The 20,687-nt window shown below is 48.0% G+C and overlaps 1 protein-coding gene across 2 annotated transcripts; it reads left to right on the top strand.

The window, feature by feature from the left end:
• Positions 1-624: 624 nt before the first annotated feature.
• On the top strand, positions 625-19,592 carry Inpp5k (inositol polyphosphate-5-phosphatase K). Of its 2 annotated transcripts, none has more exons than XM_034506311.2 (12): positions 625-1,005; positions 3,083-3,190; positions 3,476-3,584; positions 6,972-7,088; positions 7,442-7,617; positions 8,175-8,286; positions 9,110-9,219; positions 16,268-16,457; positions 17,543-17,680; positions 17,934-18,017; positions 18,144-18,248; positions 18,405-19,592. In XM_034506311.2, the coding sequence occupies exons 1-12, from the start codon at positions 953-955 to the stop codon at positions 18,462-18,464; spliced, it is 1,362 nt and encodes a 453-aa protein (XP_034362202.1). In that variant the 5' UTR covers positions 625-952; the 3' UTR covers positions 18,465-19,592. The 2 variants fall into 2 exon arrangements, with proteins under 2 accessions (XP_034362202.1, XP_076792411.1); XM_076936296.1 differs by having other exon boundaries at positions 758-1,005; positions 17,543-17,692.
• Positions 19,593-20,687: the final 1,095 nt, after the last annotated feature.

Genomic DNA, 20,687 nt, shown 5'->3' with positions numbered 1-20,687 from the left:
CCATTTCCCCGGGGAAGTCATAACTAGAAAAACAATCCCATGCACTATCCCTCTGCCCTCAAAAATTAAGACTCAAAGATCTAAAGGAAATAATAAATCGAAGTGTTTGGCAAAGTAAATAATCATCACGAATATACACCAAATAGCAACAACTTGTTTTTCATTCACTTATGTTTATCTGGAATCCTGAATTGTTTTGCTTTGTATTCAGCAAAAACTAGTTTTGAGTTGGGCGTGGTAGTGTAATCTTGGCTGAGGTGGGAGAATCAGCTTGGTCTGTAAAACAAGCCCCAGGACTTAATAGCAAGATTGTCTCAAATGAAAAAGGAAAAAAAAAAACCTCAAATGAGGACCACCGAGTCACTTAAAAGAATGGAAGTGCTCTGTGACCCCTATGAGGGCGCCAAGGAACATGAGAAATTACTTGTAGTGTGGGCGAGGGAGGCCGAACAGACTACAGTGAGCTTCTCAGTCCGGTCCACTCCCGGTTTCTGAGGGTGGGTAGGCGGCAGCGAAGACCGTAAGCTGAGGGACGATCGTGAAACAGACGGAGTTCACGAACCATGACAACTTCCGCCCGCAACGCTCCTCACGCCCGCTCCCTCGCGCAAAGCAAGCTGGGAGTGCGGGGCCTGGGCGGCCACGCCGCCGCCCACTCGCACGTCGGTGCGGGCGGTGTGGCGTCGGAGGTGGAGGACCGCCTCTCTGAGCTAGTCTCCGCTCCGCCTCTGGGCGGTTCGCTCTGCTGTCGGCTCCCGCCTCTTCCCCAACCGCACCCCAAAGCCCTAGACGCTCTAGATCCACCTCCTACGGAAGCCGAAGCGCAGTCAGAATCCGGAAGAAAAACAATCCGGAGGGAGCAGTGCTGCTGAGACCGGAGACCTAGGGCTGCTCCGGCTCGCACTAGCTGCAGCGCGGAGACAGGAACCTACCAGGTCATCGGGAGGGAATAATGTCGGCTGTGAGTCAAAGGAGGCCGAGCGCACCGAAAGGCTTTGCCCTCAGGTGAGGACACAGGTGCAGACAGGTCGGTTTCTGGCGGTTAGCTGTCTTCAGCCCAGTCTGATTTGTGGGGCTAGGTTTCAAAACCACAGTGGGATCAAGGCTGCCCTAGTTTAGATACCCAAATTTTGTCAAGCCAGTATTGACTGGGCTGGGTTAGGACTGATGCACGCTCTAAACTTGGACTGCCTAGTTGGTCACTGCAGATGCTCCCCAAGCAAGTGTCCAGTTGGTTTTTGGAGCACACAGGGTTAGACTGCTAAGGACCAGCATTCGCCCCTTCAGCTGTAGATTAGAAGTTTTGTTCCTATTTTTCAGCAATACATCATGGGATCTTCTTGATCCGGCTGTGATCTCTAGAAATCCGAAATCAGATTTAGATAAGGTCCTTTAGTGAGGTGAAGCCTGGTCTCATGCTTGCTCTTTAATCACGAGGAACACGGCTAATCGTCCAATTAAGTGTAAATCACGGTGCATGGATTTGTTACTAATCATCAAAACCGAGAATTGGGATGACAAATCCCGAGTTTTATTCTTTATCCACTTAGAGTGAGTTCCTGGGAATACAAGGAGCCATTGAGTAAAAGGGTTACCTGCCTTAATCCTCTGCTGGACAGCAGGGGGAGACTGTAAACAGACGAAGTAACAGTCTCTCAGAGGGTTTGAGAAGGCAGATTTTGTATTATTTTGTTTATGTTCATAGGGAGAGGCAGGAGCTGCTTTAAGCTAGCCAAGAATTTTTTGTTTTGTTTTGTTTTGTTTCGTTTACAAGTCATGCTTTAAGAATATGTTGCCGGGCCGGGTGGTGGTGGCGCACGCCTTTAATCCTAGCACTTGGGAGGCAGAGGCAGGTGGATTTCTGAGTTCGAGGCCAGCCTGGTCTACAGAGTGAGTTCCAGGACAGCCAGGACTACACAGAGAAACCCTGTCTCAAAAAACAAAACAAACAAAAAATAATATGTACCTCTAAGAACAGGATCTGGTGGAGAAAAGATGTTTTAGAACAGCCTGCCCTCCCTTTTCTGGGTGGATCTTCAGGATCTTGTGCTTCAGTGCCTCAGTATTCTTGGAACTCAAAGGTTTCATCTCTATTCAATCTGAGTTCTTTCTTGTTCTGTTCTGGAGACAGTCTGGGCTTCTTAGAGTGTTGCTATAGCAACACCCTTGCTCAAGGCCTCTATAAGTCTTTGCTTTTCTGAACTTCTGATGAATGCCATTTTGTTTAAGAGCTGCTAATTATTTCTCCTGTTAGTGAGACTTGTAGAGAGAAGTGATTGGAATGTTATACTCCAACAGATGACTTTTCCCAATAGAGAGTAGACTCTTGAGACAGATATTAAGAAACCTGTTACTCAGAAACTTGTACCTGACAGAATTTGTTGTGCTCCAAGGATCTGCAGGGTAGGAGTGAGGAAGGGAATATGCTGTCAACTTTGTTCTTTCTGTTCTCATAGCTCTGAAGCATGCGGTCATACACAATCAGCCTCTGACTCCTTCTTGGTACTCTTGAGAGCCCATAGGTTGAGGAGTCGGGGTACAAGATTGCTGACTGAGCCAGCCGTAGAGGCTGAGGGAGGTGTATGGAGCTGGAAGGACCAGTGGGCTACTAGGTTCCTGTCTATCAAACTCGTCATTCCTTCCTTCTGGCCAATGGCTTTTGAGCTCCCTTTGGCAGCTCTGTGCCAGATATGGGCAACTGTAGACTTGCCTAGAAGAGCCAGTTCAAGGGAAGAGATTCCCGCTTTCAGGGCATAAAAGGGAAGGAGAAAACTGTGTAGTCCACTGCTCCTTTTCCTCTTTTCCTACCCCAAGATGTAGAAACAAGCTGGGCACAGTGCTACACAACTTTAATCTCAGAATTTAGGAGGCAGAAGAAGGCTGATCTACATAAGGAGTTCGAGGCCAGCCAGGGCCGCATAGAGAGACACAGCCTCAAAAACACCAAACAAACAAACAAACAAACATGCTGACACATTTTCCATGATCACTGCAGTGGAAGCCTCGAACATGCCAAAGTCTCTGCCCATTATCTGGAAAAATCTTGTCCTCCATTCTCTGTGACTTAACCTCCTTTCCACAGTGTACATGTTGTGACATGGAATGTGGCCTCTGCAGCCCCCACTGAGGACCTCAGTGACCTACTTCAACTGAACAACCAAGACCTGAATCTGGACATATATATCATTGGGTAGGTGTCTGAAGAGCCCCTTCACCCCCTACCCCTGTAGAGGACTGATGTAGCCTGTCCTCACTCGTTTTGGAGTCTAAAGGTCAGGAGGTTTCATCCTCATTGGGTCCTGTCTTGTGCTTCTTGTCCTGGGTTAGCAGTGGCCATGGATTGGAGGTCAACAGCCACACAGCTAGGGAAGGGAGACCTTTTGACTTCAGAACCCAGGCCTGAAAGTCTGATGATATCTGTGGGAGAGGCGATATCCTCCAGGCCAGGGGTGAGCCTCTGGCTTGGAATGGTCAGTTTGCAGGAAATGAATTATGGAATCATAAGCCTTCTTTCTGATGCTGCTTTTGAAGACCCATGGAGCAGTTTCTTCATGGATATGCTTTCCCCATTGAACTTTGTCAAGGTAAGTAAGTTTATGGGCAATGAAGAATGTGTGTCACCTCCCTGTGCTGACTCTAGTTGCTTGTCTGATATGTTTCCCTTTCTCCCCTTCAGCTAATTGTTTGTCTGATGTATTCCTCTGTCTTCCACTCAGCTTTTCATGTTCTTTCCCATTCATCAAAAGGTTTAAGCCTCACACTACACTTGGCTGTCTGGAACTCCTGCCTGCCTTGTGCTGTCCCAGTGTACCTAGGTCTGAGCTATGAGTCCAGGGGTTAGTTTCATACCTAGATATTTATCACTTTGGGAGAATTCCTACTGGAAATGCATTAGGGCTTATTAATATCTCAGTGCTTACTCCTCCTGTCCTACCCTCTGTCTCTACTTACTGCCCAGCATGAAATCTCTTGAGTGTAGTACTTGCTATGTACAATTTACGGAGTGCTCACTTAGTGTTAAACATTGTAAATAAGCTCTTGGTGTGTGTTATTTTATAATCTTAACTCCTGAGATAGAAATATTTTACAGATAACTCTAAGACCTGAATCTAGATCTTTCAAACCTCTGACTTGTATTCTAAACTATCATATTTTATTGCTATGCTAGTGTATGCTAAGACTGACAGGTGATCCCAAAGCTAACCTGCTAACATCACAGGAAACATGAACATCAAGCTCTGATGGCTCAGAAGTTGGGAGAGGGGGAGACAGGTGTAGTGCAAAGTGGTTCTTCGTCTGGGGGACCAGTATACTTCAGGGACTCGTTAGACCATAGGAGAATGATAGGAAGGTTTTAGGTTTTTGGGTTTTATTTCTGCCCTGTACCCCCAATGAATGAACCAACTCTTAATCAGAGTACCTAGTTCACAGCTTCTTGGAAATACCAGAATTGTTGTTCGCTTTCTAGGATGTGTTTTATTCTTCTTTATTCTCTGAGAAGGAGAAATGCAAGGCATAGTTCTCCTGAGCCTAGGCAGCGTCAGCCCCAGAACAAACTGGGAAGCCTCTTCTAGAAGATGTAGAGCTATTTCTTCATGGAGGGAAGAACCACCTGTCTCAAAACTCATTCCTTCCCAAGACTTCATGACTCCTTGTGCCTTGACGAATTGGCAAGGGATTGGTTGGGTGGAATGGAGCCACCCTGCCAATGTGGCTCAACCTGTGTCAGGGGCACAACCCATTCCACTCCTGTGGCCTCATAAAATTTAGAGCCTAAGGTGTAGATACACAAAGCATTTGTCTCTCCTTTCCTTAGCCAGAATGGATGGGAGAGCCCTGTGTATAGCCAGTTCCTTGTGGGATTTACCAGCTGTTGAGAATTCAGAGGACCCTTTTTGATGCTCCAATGTCTAGTGACCTCCTGCCAGTCCCTATTGCTTCTTCAATTTAGTTTCTTCGCACTGGAACTTTCCCTGGAAGGCTCTGACTTTTCCTCACAACCCCACCCATTCTCCCAGTCTCATAGTCCCTGCCCTCTTCCCCCTACTTCCTGCTGCTCTCTCACCAAGTGGACTGGTCTCTGTGCCAAAGCCCAATGGCCCGAACCTGCTATGTTAGTGTTAGTTAGGATTAAATGGAACTCTACTCCTGAATCTTATCTGTATCTTGGTTTCTGTCCTGACCCTGGGATTTGGTCCCTCATAATATAGCCCTGCCCAGGTTTCTGTTGTTATAGATAGTTGTGAATGGGAAAAATAGAAAACTATAGCTCAATAGTAGAGCACTTAATACTAGGCCTACATAGGTTCAAGTCCTGTTACAAAAACAAAACAAGTTAAGAAGACTCAGGGTAGAGAGTACATTAGTGTATACATATGCAGCAGCCCCAGAGGACTCAGGCTCCAGTGCCTCCCTTGTTCAGTACTGAGTTTGGGGATCTCCCTACTTTGACTCTTTCACAGGGCTGGGGCTGCTTTTGGACTGGAGATCGGGTTTCATAATTCCTGGAAGGCACCAGTACAGCTCCCCACCCGGAGATTTCCTTCTTGGCCTTTGGACCTCATGCTCCGGAAACAGCTACTGGAGTAGTGGACAGTCCAGCCCTGAGAAAGAGGGTCACTAGGGTGGCCTTTTCCCACCACACCTCTGCAGCCACTAGTAGTAGGCATTTTGGCAATCCCAAAACAGTCTTCCTAGTTCCCCTGCCTCCTGGAATCGCAACCCGACATCAACAAGCTGATGTGATCCCTGACAGCAGGGGAAAGCGGAGGCCTTGCTGTGGGTGTCCTCAGCTCCGGAGCCTGTGTCCTCAGGACTTCCTTCCATGCCATGTGCATTGCCTTCGTGGGCATTCAGCCACAGAGTCTGGAGTTAGTTTTAGCAGCTGTGTCTTTCTGTTTTTAAGGCCTTAAACTCCTTATCCTCCTGCCTCCACCTACTGAGTACTAGGATTACAGGTGTATGCCATCATGCCTAACTTTCTAGTTATAACACACATACACATACCATTTTCACTAGGCTATAACATGTGTAGAAAAGTGTTCAGATGCTTACCCAGCATGCATAGAGCTCTGAAATTGGTCCTCACCATTAGAGATGGGTGCAGTAGGTGTAGAGTCAATGAATTCTTGTATTTGGGTTGCTATCAGTCAACTCAAGGTTCAGAGTAGCACCCTAAAAGTGTCTCTCTTGGTCTTGCTTATGTTGAAGAGTCCCTAAACCAAAGTGGGTATGGGAGCACATATCTTTATTTCCAGCACTCAAGAGGCTGAGGCAGGGGGTTGGCAGTTAAAGATCTACCTGGGACACCTAGCAAGACCCTGTATCAAAAGAGGGAGTAGGGTGGAGGGAGTAGGGAGTAGAGTGGGTTAGAACATTTATTGCAGTAGCCTTTCCAGGAGTTCAGATCCCAGCACTATGGAGGAGTGGAGAGAGGAGGAGCACGAGGCTTACTGGTCAGCAGCTCCAGGGTCAGTGAGGGGCCTGTTCCAAAGGAACGAGGTGGAAATCGACAGAGCAGGACACCCAGTAACCATGCTCCACAGTGCTCACCTGCACACAGATACATACTGAACCAAAAAATAAAGCCTTCACAGTCTATCTGTCATAGTGTCCCTGCTTCATCAGTGAGAAGGGAAGCTAAAAGATGTGGAAGTCTAGAGGAGCAGCTCCATGGCTGTAGGCTGGCTGGGAGAGGGGCGCCTTTCTAGTGGTGAGCTACCCTGAAGCCTCTCCCTTTCCTCTATCCCAGGACCATAAGCAGAAACTGAAACTGCAGCCCTGGAATGCACTGTTGCAATTCAGAGTAAAAAGGAAAAGGCTGGAATTTAGACTCAAACTGGGCTCCGTAGACTTTTGGACAGGGCTCTGCATGTGGTTCTAGACTCTTTAAAAGTCCATAGTTGGGCTTAGCAGGGATGTAATTGGCCTTTGAAGTTTAATAAATGACCCTTACCTCCTCCCCCATGCAGATCTCTCAAGTCCGTATGCAGGGGCTTCTCTTACTGGTCTTTGCCAAGTATCAACATTTGCCCTACATCCAGATCATCTCTACAAAATCCACGCCTACTGGCCTCTACGGGTATTGGGTAAGGACCGAGTTCTCATCTGAGACTTGAGATAACAAGGGATGGGTGCTTTGGAGCTAAGCAAAACAGAGGAAGTTAGCTGAGTCTGCATAATCTGTGTAGCCTAGGACCCTGCATACCGACTCCCATAACCCACCCCATACCCTGCCATCCCAGCAGGGCCTGGATATTCCTGAGATCCTAGATTTGGGTATTAAGCTTTGTGCATGGAAGAATTAGTTGGGAAGCTGTGTGTCTATGGCTGAGATCCTGGGGGAGGTAAGACTGCCTCTCCTCAGACCCAGAATGGGGAAAGAGGAGTGTGTATACAATCCAGAGTCTCTCCCCACCCTTCTTCCCACCTTTCCTACCAGGGGAACAAAGGGGGAGTCAATATCTGCCTGAAACTTTATGGCTACTATGTCAGCATCGTCAATTGCCACCTGCCTCCCCACATGTACAACAATGACCAGCGCCTGGAGCACTTTGACCGAATCTTGGAGAGTCTGACTTTTGAGGGATGTGATGTCCCCAACATCCTGGACCATGAGTGAGCCTGAAGCTACAAACTGTCATCCCTGCCCTCCCCCATGCCAGCCCAGGCTAGCACTGACTGAGTCTATTCCCCTGCCAGTCAGTAGTGCTCCATTTCCCAGCCCCTTTCCTGATGTCCCATCTGCTGTACCACCCAACCTTGCCTACCTCATGTCTACCTTCCTCTGGCCTCTCTGGCCTTCCTAGAAACCCTGGACAATTGTAAACATCCCAGGTCAAGACCCTTGTGGTTCCTGAGTTCACCTCAAGGCTGTTTATTAGCTTGTCCTGGTGGCCAGCTTGGGAGCAGAAGGCTAAAACTTTCCCTGTATTTGCCATGTGCTCATCTGAGAAAGTTCTTTAACTTAAATGGTAGCACTGAAGCCAAGGACTATCCTACTGGACTTAAACATGCCCTGGCCTTCATCTGCTGCTCTCCTAGAGTCCTAGAGTCTAGCTTCTCACCTGCCCCCTCAGCTTTTTACTCCTCAGCAGCTCTTGTGCTCAGCAGGCCTGTGCGTCTTCACTGACCTCATCACAAACCCTCAGGCTGCCCTCCTTTTTTTCCTGAAGCCTCATTCTGTGGTTTGGAGACATGAACTTTCGAATTGAGGACTTTGGGTTGCTCTTTGTTCAGGAGTGTATAACAAGAAAGTACTACAGAGAGCTGTGGGAGAAAGATCAGGTATTAAGTGAGCAGAGGTCTGGGGTGTGTGTGTGTGTGTGTGTGTGAGAGAGAGAGAGAGAGAGAGAGAGAGAGAGAGAGAGAGAGAGAGAAAGAGAGAGAAATCTGAACCTATTATGGAGGTCTGTGAAATGTTCAGAGAGCAACAGTGCACAGATTGTCTGGGATCTTTGGACCCTCTGTCCATGGGTGGGAAGAAGCATCTAGCCAGGTTTTGCATGAGGAGATGGGGCATCCATATTGTTAGTACTGATGTTCACCTAGAGAAACCATTTGCATGGTCAAGAACAGGGAGCCAGGCTGTGCATACCTGGTCACAACTGTAGTCTTTGCACTCAGAAGACTGAGGCAGGAATATTGTTTTGATTTTGATTTTGATGCCACCTCGGCTACATTAGTTCTAGCCAAGTCTAAGCTATAGTGTGAAATCCTAGCATCCCCCTAAAAAAAGGCAGGGAGGAGGGATCCAGATGAGCTTCGGCCTGCCCTGGTATAATCACACACATCAGCCGACTTGTAACCCTGTTGCCTCTCCTGTACCAAGTGCTGACCTCTTGGAGGAGAATGTGCCACCCCTTTGGGAGTTTTGGCTTTCCTATGTCCTCTGACACAAGCTTATTAATAACCTTCAGACAGTGGGAACTCAAAGCCTGCTCTCTACAGAGGAAAGATAGCAGAGAAAATGGCAGACAGCTGTTTCCCCTGGTCCTATAAAGTCCCATTTTCAGAAGATGTGGGGACTGCTGGAGCCATGACAGTAAAGAGGGTGGGCTGACCTACTGAGTCAAGACTGAGGAGATGGGGACTGTGTCTGTATCTACAGCTCTTCATTGCCAAGAAACATGACCAGCTGCTCCGGGAGTTCCAGGAAGGCCCACTGCTCTTCCCACCCACCTACAAGTTTGACAAGCACTCCAACAACTATGACACCAGGTGAGGAGGACATTGGTGCCTAGGAGGCTCTGGAAGTCTTAGCCAGCCAGCCCTAGTAGCAGGGTGGAGGTTAGGACGTACCACAGAGTAGAAATGTTAAAGAGGCAGGGATGGATCCAGCCATCACCTCTCTGGAGTGGAACCTGCTGGCCCCTTCTTAGGCACTGGCTGTGGGAGCTTCCCAGACTGGTCTGAGAGAGGGAGGGAAGGCTGGCATCAACAAGAGTGGCATTGAAGGGGAGAAGGTTATTGAAGGAGAAGATATAGGAAAGGACAGGGGCGGTCCTGACTTAGGAGGGAAGGCACCAAAGCATTCTGGGAATCCTTGCCGCTACTTCTCAAGACCTTCTAGACCTCAGACAGGGGGCCAAAAGGTTACTTAAGATAGTTACAAAGTTCCCCTGCCCTAAACTCAGAGTGAGTCAACTACTGTGTGAGGAGATAAGAAATACTGGGAAACTACATGTGGTTTTGCACAACTGTAATCCTTTCGCTGGGGAGCTGCAGGCTAAGCCACCCTTCACTACACAGCAAGATCAAAGCCAACCAGGGTTACATGAGACCCTGTCTTAAAAAACAAAACAAAACAAAACAAAAAAAAACAAAAAAACCCACCCACCCAAAGGAAAGAAAGAAAGGAAAAAGTGAAGTTCCTGGAGAACAACAGAGGGGTACACACAGACGGCCCTCACACTAAACATCTAAACATGAAGTCCCCAGAGAACAGTACAGAGGGTGCACACAGACGGCCCTCACACTGCCACCCTCACCAGCTGCAAGGTGGGCTAGCTCTGCTGCTGGTCTTCACAAAAAGGGGGTGATCAGTATCCACAACTCAGTTAGAGTTGGCTGAGACCTTACAGATACTTAGCCCAGGACTAGGTATCCAGGGAGCATGGTTGATATCTGTGGTTATTATTTAAATTGATCTCTTCAGGTAGGGTGGTAGTCTTACTGAAGAACTAAGAGCTGAGAAAGGGCCGGGTGACTACAAAACCTGAGGCTTAACTGGAGAGCAAGAACAACTCTGACATCAGGTTCCCAACAAGTTTAGGGAGCTTAGCTAATATTATTAGGTGGGGAGACACCAACAGGGTGACCAGACCCCTAGTAGTAAAAGGGGAATAGGTATCTCCATAGCATGCCAGGGCAAAAGGTAGCTATGTGGGCTTCATGTGTGGAAATGGTTTGACGAAGCCTAAGTGTCCTTATTAATGAAACAGGGAAAGGCTACACCATTTCAGTAATGTGGGGCTAGACAGGGATGAGGCTATGGCTAGGGAAGGCTACACAAGCAAAGGCAGTGCACTCTGGAGATGGAGAGCAGCCTGGCAACAGAGTAGGCCAGAAAATAGGTAAGAGGACGAGCTCTGGCTGGCTGATGTGACCGTAGTTGCAGGGAGATGCTGCTCTCTACAGCCATTCACTGAACTTGAGCAGTAACATGGAACCTACGAGGCCTCAATAATTGGAGCTTTGGAGGTCCTAACTTCAAGACCTCAGTGTGCACTGAAGGTGTAACTTGGTTGACTAGCACATGCAAGGCCCTGGGTTCAATCCTTAGCAAGTAGGGTGCAATTCCCTTTGGGCATAAGATAAAGACTACCAGCAGAATCTAAGTCCTGGCAAGCAGCTAGGTCTGGGCTGGAGTTGACAAGGTCTGACAGGGTAGATAGGCTCACAGGTGGTAAGTGCAGGCCCCCAGGGAGCTTAGCTAATGGGTGAGCTGGGCTCAGATGTGCGTCTCTGGACATGGTAGTGCTTTTCATCTATGGCACTTCATCTGAGCATAGCGCTAAGTCTGCCGCTCTGGGATGCCTGCCTAGCATGTATAAAGCCCTGGGTTGCTTCAGCAGAGCCCGCCCCAACTCACACAAATATTCATATCCAGTCTTCCCAGCAGGAGCAAAAGGAGATCATCAGGACAAACAAAAAGCCACTAAGGAAGATGGAGATCTTTATTGTTATATACTAGCTCAGTGCGACTGACACTGAGCCCTGACCGTGTGCCAGGCATTGTGCAAAAAGGTTTGCACCATTGATTCTGTACATACATTCATTAGGCAGAAAGAGCTGTTACTAACTGTATTTAAAAAGAGGGCTAGCCAGCCAGTGCTATCCCATGCCTTTAATCCCAGCACTCAGAGGGCAGAAGCAGACAAATCTTTGAGTTTGAGACCAGCCTGGTCTATAGAGTGAGTTCCAAGGGCTACACAGAGAAACCCTGTTATGTTTTGTTTTGTTTTTCCAAGATAGGGACTCTGTGTGTAGCCCTGGCTGTCCTGGATCTCATCCAGTAGACCAGGCTGGTCTGGAACTCAGATCTGCCTGCCTCTGCCTCCTGAGTGCTGGGATTAAAGGTGTGTGCCACCACACCAGGCTGGCTGGCTTTCTTTCTTTCTTTCTTTCTTTCTTTCTTCCTTTTGTTCTTTCTTTCTTTCTTTTGTTCTTTCTTTCTTTCTTTCTTTTTCGGTTTGTTGTTGTTTGGTTTGGTTTGGTTTGGTTTTTTTCAAGACAGGGTTTCTCTGTGTAGCTCTGGCTGTCCTGGAACTCACTCTGTATAGACCAGGCTGGCCTGGAACTCAGAAATCCGTCTGCCTCTGCCTCCCAAGTGCTGGGATTAAAGGCGTGTGCCACCACTGCCCGGCTCTTTCTTTTTTTTAAAGGGTCTCTCACTGAATCTGGCAGTCACCATTTGTCTGGTCATAGTCTTGCTGATCAATGAGTTACAGGGATTCAGCTGTCTCTCCCCACCCATCCCTGGGGTTACAGGCATATACTTTAAAATGAGTGCTGAGAATCTATACTCTGGCCCTAAACCAGAGTATTTCAATCATGACATCGACTATTCCTGCCTAGACATCCCTCCCTCTGTGTTTGGGCTCTAAACCCACTGAAAACATAGCTCTGCAATCAGACTGGGATTAAGATTCTTCCTGAATCACAAAGCTTCTTACTACCTGGTTTGTTGCCTGTCTCAAAAACTAGGAGATCTATGTACTTCGCTGGTAGAACCATTATGTGTAAGGTACTAGGTTTGATACCTAATGCTGCAAAATAAAATAAACCTGTAGTGAGCCACAGTTGGTCTCTTGATACCCAAAGCACAGAACGTGGATCTAATTTATGTTCATCCCAGATACAAGCACAGTGACTAGCCTGTGTTTTAGTTGAGAGCCCAAGAACAATATTCAAGCCAGACTAGCAAAGGGACCCACCAATGACAGGGACTTAGCCAGTACCTTTCTAGAACTCAGTGAAGTGCCAAAGGAAGCTGGCAGCCAGAAACAGGAGGGGGGTGTCAATTAGACTTGTCAAGGAGAAGTTTGTTGGCTTGTTTGTTTTTGCAGGGGCTTGAACCCAGAGTCCCACATGTACTAGGCAAGTCTTCTGCTTCAGCTATACACCTCAGGAGCGTACACTGAAGGAGGCAGCAATGTTGGTAGACAGGAAGGGTAAGCTTTCTAGTCCTTCAGCAGCACTCATGAGTAGTACTTGGGGGGACAAGGCCCTAGCCTGTGTAGCTGTCCTGAGTGGCTGTAAGTGATTTATGTCTAGCTATACAAAGTGACTCCAGATGATTTGTGTGTAGAGCTCAGAATGCAGCTTTCATTAGCTATGCAGTGTCCCTGAGCCAAGATGTAATGAGAACCCAGGTCAGCTCCATTACAGGGGAGGGTGGAAGGGCTGAGGGCAGGGCGGGAAATCCTGTTAGAGTCAGGGATTGCACCAGGTGTTGATACAGTAACCATTATGGATGCAGACTGGGCAGATCGAGCAGAGGATATTATGATCAAGGCAGTCAAGACTTGTGTCACAGACACATTAAGTGCCTGACCAGTTAACCATGCTCCAGAGTTCAATAAGGCACTTAAAAGCTGTCCATAGGGAGCTGAAGTAAAAATGTACTCTGCTACACAGACACTGAGCTCAGAGTATCATGTGCCACAGCTCCTCCAGGGTCACAGATTGGCTCTCTGTGGGGTGTTGGTTGGTTGGTTTGGGTTTTTGTTTTTGTTTTGTTTTAGAATCTAGAGAATCTTGCAGAATTTTTGACTTTAGTTTTCTGAAAGTGAAGGCATGGTCATTCATTTGAGAAACAGTTATATTGAAACCATTCACCCAGATAGCCTTTGTGAGGTTGACGTATACTATAGACAGCTGTGGCTGCCCTGAAGAGAGCTAGCAGGGTCATAGAGGTGAGGGGCAGAGGGAAGCATAGTGAAAGCACAAGGCATGGGCTAGCACCCAGCTTCCACCACAACAGTAGCCTGTCTCAGCTTTAGAAAAAATATGACTTGTAAGACAGGACCATGGGGCTGGAGAGACTGCTCAGAGGGTTACAGCACTTGTTCCATCTGCAGGGGACTCAGGTTCGGTTCCCAGCACCCACACAGCAGCTCATGACCGTCTGTCACTCCAGTTCCAGAGGATCTGACACCCTTGGCTTCTTTGGACCCTGTGTGCACATGGTACATAAACTTACATGTAGGCAACACCCATATACATAAAATTAAAAAAATGAATAAATCTGTTTTAAAAGATTAAAGACAGCACCATTGGAAAGATTGGAGCAGTCAATAAGACAAGTGTCACAGTACATAATATCCCAGGGATTCACTTTTAAATTACAGGAAATGTAGAACTTGAAGAATAGATACAATAATATTTGAACATACTTAATTTGCATTTCGTTTCTGTCTTGTTTGCCAAGCAAGCAAGTCAAGGAACTGGAGGTATAGCTCAATGATAGTCACCTACCACATATCCTGGGTTCCATCCAGCGCTGCAAAAAGAATCTCCTTGACTCCCTTTGGTTTGCTTGGTTTTTATTTTTGTTCTGTTTGAAATAAGAGGTTCACTGTACAGCTCCCACTGGCCTGTAACTTGTTATGTAGACCAGTCTGGCCCTGAACTCACAGAGATCCACCTGCCTCTGCTAGGATTAAAGATACACTTCACACTTGCCCTGCGGACCCTGCTTGTTAATCATTCTTAGTTGACACATGGTAAGCCTTGTTGAACAATGCAGTTGCTAAAGAAAAGATAGGAAGAAGGGCTGGCTGAGAAGTACTGAGGAAGCAGGAGACAGACACTAACCTGACAGAAGGTCTGGGTTCTTAACCATCTCAGAGAATTGGGGAGAGCCTGGGCTTTGAAGAAGTACATTTGTGCAGCTCTTGTCAAATTGTAAGCCTTGCTGGGCATGTTGGGCTCATGATGACCAAGGACACAGTGACAGGCAGTGTCCTAGTAATACCAACACTGGGGAGGCAGAGGCAGATGGATTGAATTCCAGGCCATCATGGTCTACATAGTGAGTTCCCGTTGTGCAAGGGCCACAGAATAAGACCCTGTCTCTGAACAAACAACAAAACCCCCAGAAAGGTGAATATCTGGGAACACTTTGGGAGCTGACAAGCAGAAGGTGGTTTAGCCAGAGTTTCCACTTTTTAGCCACTCCTGGACACCTCAGCCAGTTTGAAGTGAAATAAGTGCTGTTATCACCCCATCTGAAAGTTCAGGAAACTGAGCTGTAGAGAGGTGAAGTCATTTGCCTGAGGGCACAGCTCTGGCATTACCAGACCAGAACCTTCCTCCAGCTTGCCTCTGATTCCAGAGTCTGGGTTTGCCATGGTGTCATCCTCATCAGTGAAAGGCGGGATGCTGCTTAATCCCCAACAGTGCACTGGAAGGCTTTAGTCAAACAGGACTGAAGGAAGTGGGGGGTGGACCTGTCAGAGTGATTGGACATAGAATACTATACTATGACTGGACGTGGTTTTTGTTGGTTGTTTTGTTGTTGTTGTTGGGTTGTTTGTTTGGGACAGGGTTTCTCTGTATAGTCCTGTATGTCTTGGAACTTCCTCTCTAGACCAGGCTAGTTTTGAACTCACAGAGATCCACCTGCCTTTGCCTCTGTAGTGCTGAGATTGTAGGTGTGCACCACCAAGCCTAACTGGAAATCATTTTTTTTCTATTTTAGGTTTATTTGTTGTTGTTGATGCTTACTTTTTTGTTTAGGGTTCGTGCATGTGTGTACATGTATGTATGTTTACATGTATGATGTAGACACACTTGCCCATCCATCGCCTGTGCATGTGTCTGTGGATATCAGAGGCCAGCATCAATCTTCCACAGCTTTTTAAAATTTTAATTTATGCCGGGCTGTGGTGGCGCACGCCTTTAATCCCAGCACTTGGGAGGCAGAGGCAGGCGGATTTCTGAGTTCGAGGCCAGCCTGGTCTACAGAGTGAGTTCCAGGACAGCCAGGGCTACACAGAGAAACCCTGTCTCGAAAAACCAAAAAAAAAAAAAAAAAATTTTAATTTATTATTATTTTTTTATTTTATGTGTTTTGCCTGCCTGTATCTGTACCACATGCATGCTTGCTGTCCACAGTTACCAAAAGAGGGAATCAGATCCCCTGGAATTGGAGTTACAGATGGTTGGTTTTTTTGTTTTGTTTTGTTTTTTTGTTTTTTTTTTGGTTTTTTTTTGTTGTTGTTTTTGTTTTTGTTTTTGTTTTTCAAGACAGGGTTTCTTTATGTAGCCCTGGCTGTCCTGGAACTCACTCTGTAGACCAGGCTGGCCTCGAACTCAGAAATCCACTTGCCTCTGCCTCCCAAGTGCTGGGATTAAAGGCGTGTGCCACGTGTGCTGGGGATTGAACCCAGGTCCTCTGAAAGAGCAGCCAGTGCTCTTTACTGCTGAGCTGTCTCTCCAGTGACCCCCTCCCTCCTTGAGATAGAAAGCATTCCCCAAATTCAAGTCTGAGTCTACATCTTCAGAACCCAACCCAGGTTCTTTACTGTTTTGTTTTTTCCTTAAGAAGTGCCTTGAATGTAATATTCCTAATCACAGCTTAATTCATAAACATGTGGGCTTAGAGGGTCTGTGGTTGATTCCTGCTGCTTCTGTTGGATACACTCACCTGCCAGTGTGCCAGAAGTCTTCATGTGCTGGTAGACCCTGAAGCAGACACATGGGGGCACATTCCTGCTCTTGTGCCAACTCCTTTTCTTCCCATTCTTTTCCCTACCCTAAGTGAGAAAAAACGCAAGCCTGCGTGGACTGACCGCATCATGTGGAGGTTGAAGCGGCAGCCGTCCCAAGCCAACCCCTTGGCCTCTAGTCTACAAACGTCCTGCTTCTTGCTGACACTGAAGAACTACATCAGCCACATGACATACAGCATCAGTGACCATAAGCCTGTCACTGGCACCTTTGTCTTAGAGGTGAACTTCTGGGCTCCCCAAAACCTGGCAGAGGGATAGCTGTGCTGGCCACATTACCAAGCCCTCTGGGATGGGTTGTAAAGTCAGGCAGTCTCCAGGGAACACCTGTAGGAGGACATGATTGTCTTTCGTCCCAGGTCAGGTATCCCAGTGCTTCTGAGGAGCTGTTGATGGCTCTTCCTGTCAAAACCGTGTGGAGGTCCTTTGTGAATAGGCTTCTGTTTCCTCCTGGTCTTCTCCCTGGAGGGTAATGAGTTCCATCACTCTCATTACCTCCTGTGTGAAGTAGGACTTCTTTTATTTGTCCTAATTGTATCTAGATCGAGTTGCAGAGGGAGCTCTGCCCATCCTTTATAGCTTACCACCTAATGACAGTGACTGTTGGCCACACTAAAATGCCTCTCCTCTCAGCTCCAGTGCTGGCCCTTCCTCAGCTGTACAGCTGTTCTCACCAGAGCCTTGCCCCACCAAACTGAATTGGGGCCTTTGAGGCAGAAACCTCGGAAGAGAGTGACCATCTGTCCTCTTTTCTTTCTTTCTTCTTCCCTTCCTTCCTTCCTTTTTTCCTTTCTTCCTTCCTTCCTTTTTTTCTTTATTCCTCTCTCTTTTTCTTTTTTAAAGATGTATTTATTTACTTTATGTATAAGAGTACACTGTTGCTGTCTTCAGACACACCAGAAGAGGGCATCAGATCCCATTACAGATGGTTGGGAGCCACCACGTGGTTGCTGGAAACTCAACTCAGGACCTTTGGAAGAGCAGCCAGTGCTCTTAACTATCTCTCCAGTCCCCAGACCTCTTTTCTTAAACCAGGTCCCTTTCCCATATCCATGCACACCCTCAGTTCTCAACTCTTGTGCTATTTACCTGGGTCTAGACTCCATTCTCCTGGCAGGACAAGCTTTCCCCATGACAAGCCTTTGGCCCTTTCCCTTTCCTATTGGCCAGCTAGGGTCAGCCAGAGTAGCCTAGCAAAGTTCTATGCCCACTGCTCTGGGTGTCCCTGTTGCCCCTACCATGCTAGCAGAACACAGTAAGGAACAGTTGCCTTAAGGACTCCAGCCTACCACCCACCCTGTGTGCAGCTGACCCCATTGATGTCTGCCCCACTGGTCACCATGATGCCTGAGTACCTGTGGACCACGGAGAACGACATGCTGATCAGCTACACCTCCACGCCAGAGTTCCTCAGCAGCCCCTGGGACTGGATCGGACTATACAAGGTGATACAGCAGGCAAGGCAGGGAGTCCGTTATCCCCTGGTTTTTCCATCACTGGGGCTCACAGGAGCTGGCCAGAGACAACTGAAGAACTTACCCTTGTTCACCCCAGGGACCCTGTCCAATTTAGGGCCCGTCAGGAAAGAGAAGACTTAGTGTTAAGACCAGCCCTGGCAGTAGGACCATCTTCTTAGGATTTTTCTGTAGCTCTCATACCCTCCTCAGCCACTGACTGCCTGCCTGATCCCATTCACAGGTGGGGATGCGCCACATTAATGACTATGTGTCCTATGTCTGGGTCGGCGACAACCAAGTCTCCTGTGGTAACAACCCAAACCAGGTACATCTCCGACATGCAGAATTGCCTAATCATTCTTGTCTTCTGGAAGGAAGAAAGTGTGGATAATTTACCACTATCCTGGGGAGGGCCCTGGCCCGGGAACTGACCCCATTCCTGTTGCCCCAGGTGTATATCAACATCAGTGCTATCCCCGACTCTGAGGATCAGTTTCTTCTCTGTTATCACAGTAACAACCTGCACTCTGTCGTGGGGATAAGTCAACCCTTCAAGGTAAGGGGCTGCTGTGGGGAGAAGGGGAAGGTTACTTTGAAGGATCTGGGAGGCATGCTATGCCTGTGGAGCTCTATCTGTTGGGTGTGGGTGGGGCATTAGGAAAGTAGATAAGAACTCTGTTCACCTCTTCTGCTACCCGTTTTACCCCTGCAGATCCCGTTTCGCTTCTTTTTGAGAGCGGACACACTGTGTGAGCATGAACCACAGATCTGAGCCCAGATGGGAGTGAATGCATTCAGGGCGGAGGCTAGAGCTGGAAGCCAGCTCTGTCTCAGCACTGCCAGCAGCGCTGGGTCTGGCCCAGCCCCTGAGGAGGCAGCTGAGTATCCTCCAGCTCCCCACCTCCCAGGGGAGCTCAGCCAGATCCTCTGCTCTCTCCAGGCCAGATGAACCGGCCCTTTAATACAGGTTTTCGTTACAGAGATGTGATTGAAACAGGGTAGTGCATCAATAGTGAAGACTTGGAGACAGTCCACTGCATATAGACTTGCTTGCTTCCACTAGCTTGCATGCCATTTCTTTTTTCTCCCTTTCATAAACACTCTCCCTCACATCCAAGCAGTCATGCCAGGCACATGCCCTATCTGGCAAAGGCCTGCATTCCTATCACACCATCCCGGGCCTCGGGCTGCCCTGGGAGGAGGGATGTTCACATTTGTACAGGCCCTGTAAATTGGATGGCATGAACAGCACTGGGTTCCAAAGTCTTGGCATGTCATGGTTTGTCCCCACAAGGATGAGCAGAGGCTCTGAGATCCTGCTTTCAGTGGAAGCACTATGATAAAAGTAGATAGTAGCGCCCATCTCTACTTTGGAGAGTGGACTCTGATCAGGAAGTTCTAGGGCCTAAGGATAGCCTCTGCAGGCGAGCTCAGCTTCATGTCTCCACCTGCCCTTTACAGAGAGTTGACAGGTTGTGGAGGAGCCAGAGCCACTGTCCTCTAGGGTGGTCTTTACATCAAGCTCATCTTCATTGGCAAAGCACTGCTCCTCCCTCTAGGCCCTTCTGGGACCTAGAAATAGGAAGCAGACAGAAGCTAGGTTCAAGACATTCTGAAGGATCTAGTGGCAAGAAGAAGCTGCCTGTCCCTATTCCTGACAATTGCCCTCTGCCAAGTGACTCAATGCCTCTTCTCCCAGGAGAAGACACCTCAGGGAGTCTTGCCCTGTAATTCTCACATCCATCCTGTGACCTAAGAGTCATTCCAGTTGCTCCAGGCTCTGTATTCTATCCTGGGAGCCACCGGGTGTTAAGAATAACCCCCCAGGCTTCTAGTGGGCTGTGGCTGTCTGTTCTCTGTGTATTGTTATATTGGAGGATAATTATAAATATGGCTTTTATGTTTGTGTGTGACTCCTTTGATGGGCAAAAGGACCAGAATATAGGAATGGGGCCTGGAGACTGGGCTTGCATCTGTGACCCATCTTATCCTACCTTAGCCACAGGGGTCTCAGTTATCTAGAAAATGCAAATGATACCTGTGGACAAGTCACTAAGAGAGCTATTGCTAAGACCCAAAAACACTATCAGCATTGCTATTCTGATTCATGAAGCCCTGGGGCTGGCTCTAGGGGCCAGGACCCCCAGTACTTCTCCACAAACTCACTTCTACCCTTCCTACACCCTCAGAAACACCACTGCGCTGGTGTTCTGGTGCACGGTCTCTCCTAAACTGAGAAGGGTAAGTTCAGCTGTGATTGAGAGGCGGAAAAAGGAAGGGGATTGCTCTCCCTCTTAGGCCCCAGTCAGGATATGGCTGTTCTGGGCCCACCCCTGACCCATTGGGTGGAAACAGGAAATATGTGAGACTTGGTGTGTGCTGGGTCTCAGTGCCTGGCTCCGAGACTGATAAGAACCATTGTGTGGCCTCTAGGATGAGCCTGCCCTGGATAGATGTGCTTCCCAGAGGAAGGAAGCTTTATAGGCCTTTCCTGGGCGGAGGAAGCTGAGGGAAAAAAGGGAAGGTGCCCAGCCATCAATGTCAGGGCAGGCCCAGGGTGCCTCTTCTCCCCCACCCCCCATGCCAGCTTCTCCTTCTGGAAAAGTCTGTTTCCCCTTGACTTCCCTGTTCGCTCTCATTTCCTATAAGGAATGACTGGAGACCCAGAGCTCAGTTCCAGGCCAGGAAAATGTCAGCTGTGATTTAGCAACAATGAAGACAGAAAAACAGGAACACTGGGTGGGGGCAGGGGGAGGTGCAATTGAAAATAAACAGGGGGTACATATCCAAGGGACCCAGGAACTTACCTTGGGGTTCTGGATAGAGGCCTCCTGCTGTTCCTAACAACCCCTTCTGCCCAGCATGACCAGCCTTGGCCTCAAAAAAAAAAAAAAAAAACCGAGACATAGTCAAGTGGTCAACACATGCCTATCCTACCAGCACGAGGATGATGCAGGAGGATCACTTGAGTCCAGAAGTTCAAGACTAGCAGGAA

The sequence above is a fragment of the Arvicanthis niloticus genome, chromosome 6 (genome assembly GCF_011762505.2).
Source record: "Arvicanthis niloticus isolate mArvNil1 chromosome 6, mArvNil1.pat.X, whole genome shotgun sequence".
Lineage (NCBI taxonomy): Eukaryota > Metazoa > Chordata > Mammalia > Rodentia > Muridae > Arvicanthis > Arvicanthis niloticus.
Note: the sequence above shows the minus strand (reverse complement) of the source record. Positions and strands in the feature narration are given on the sequence as shown.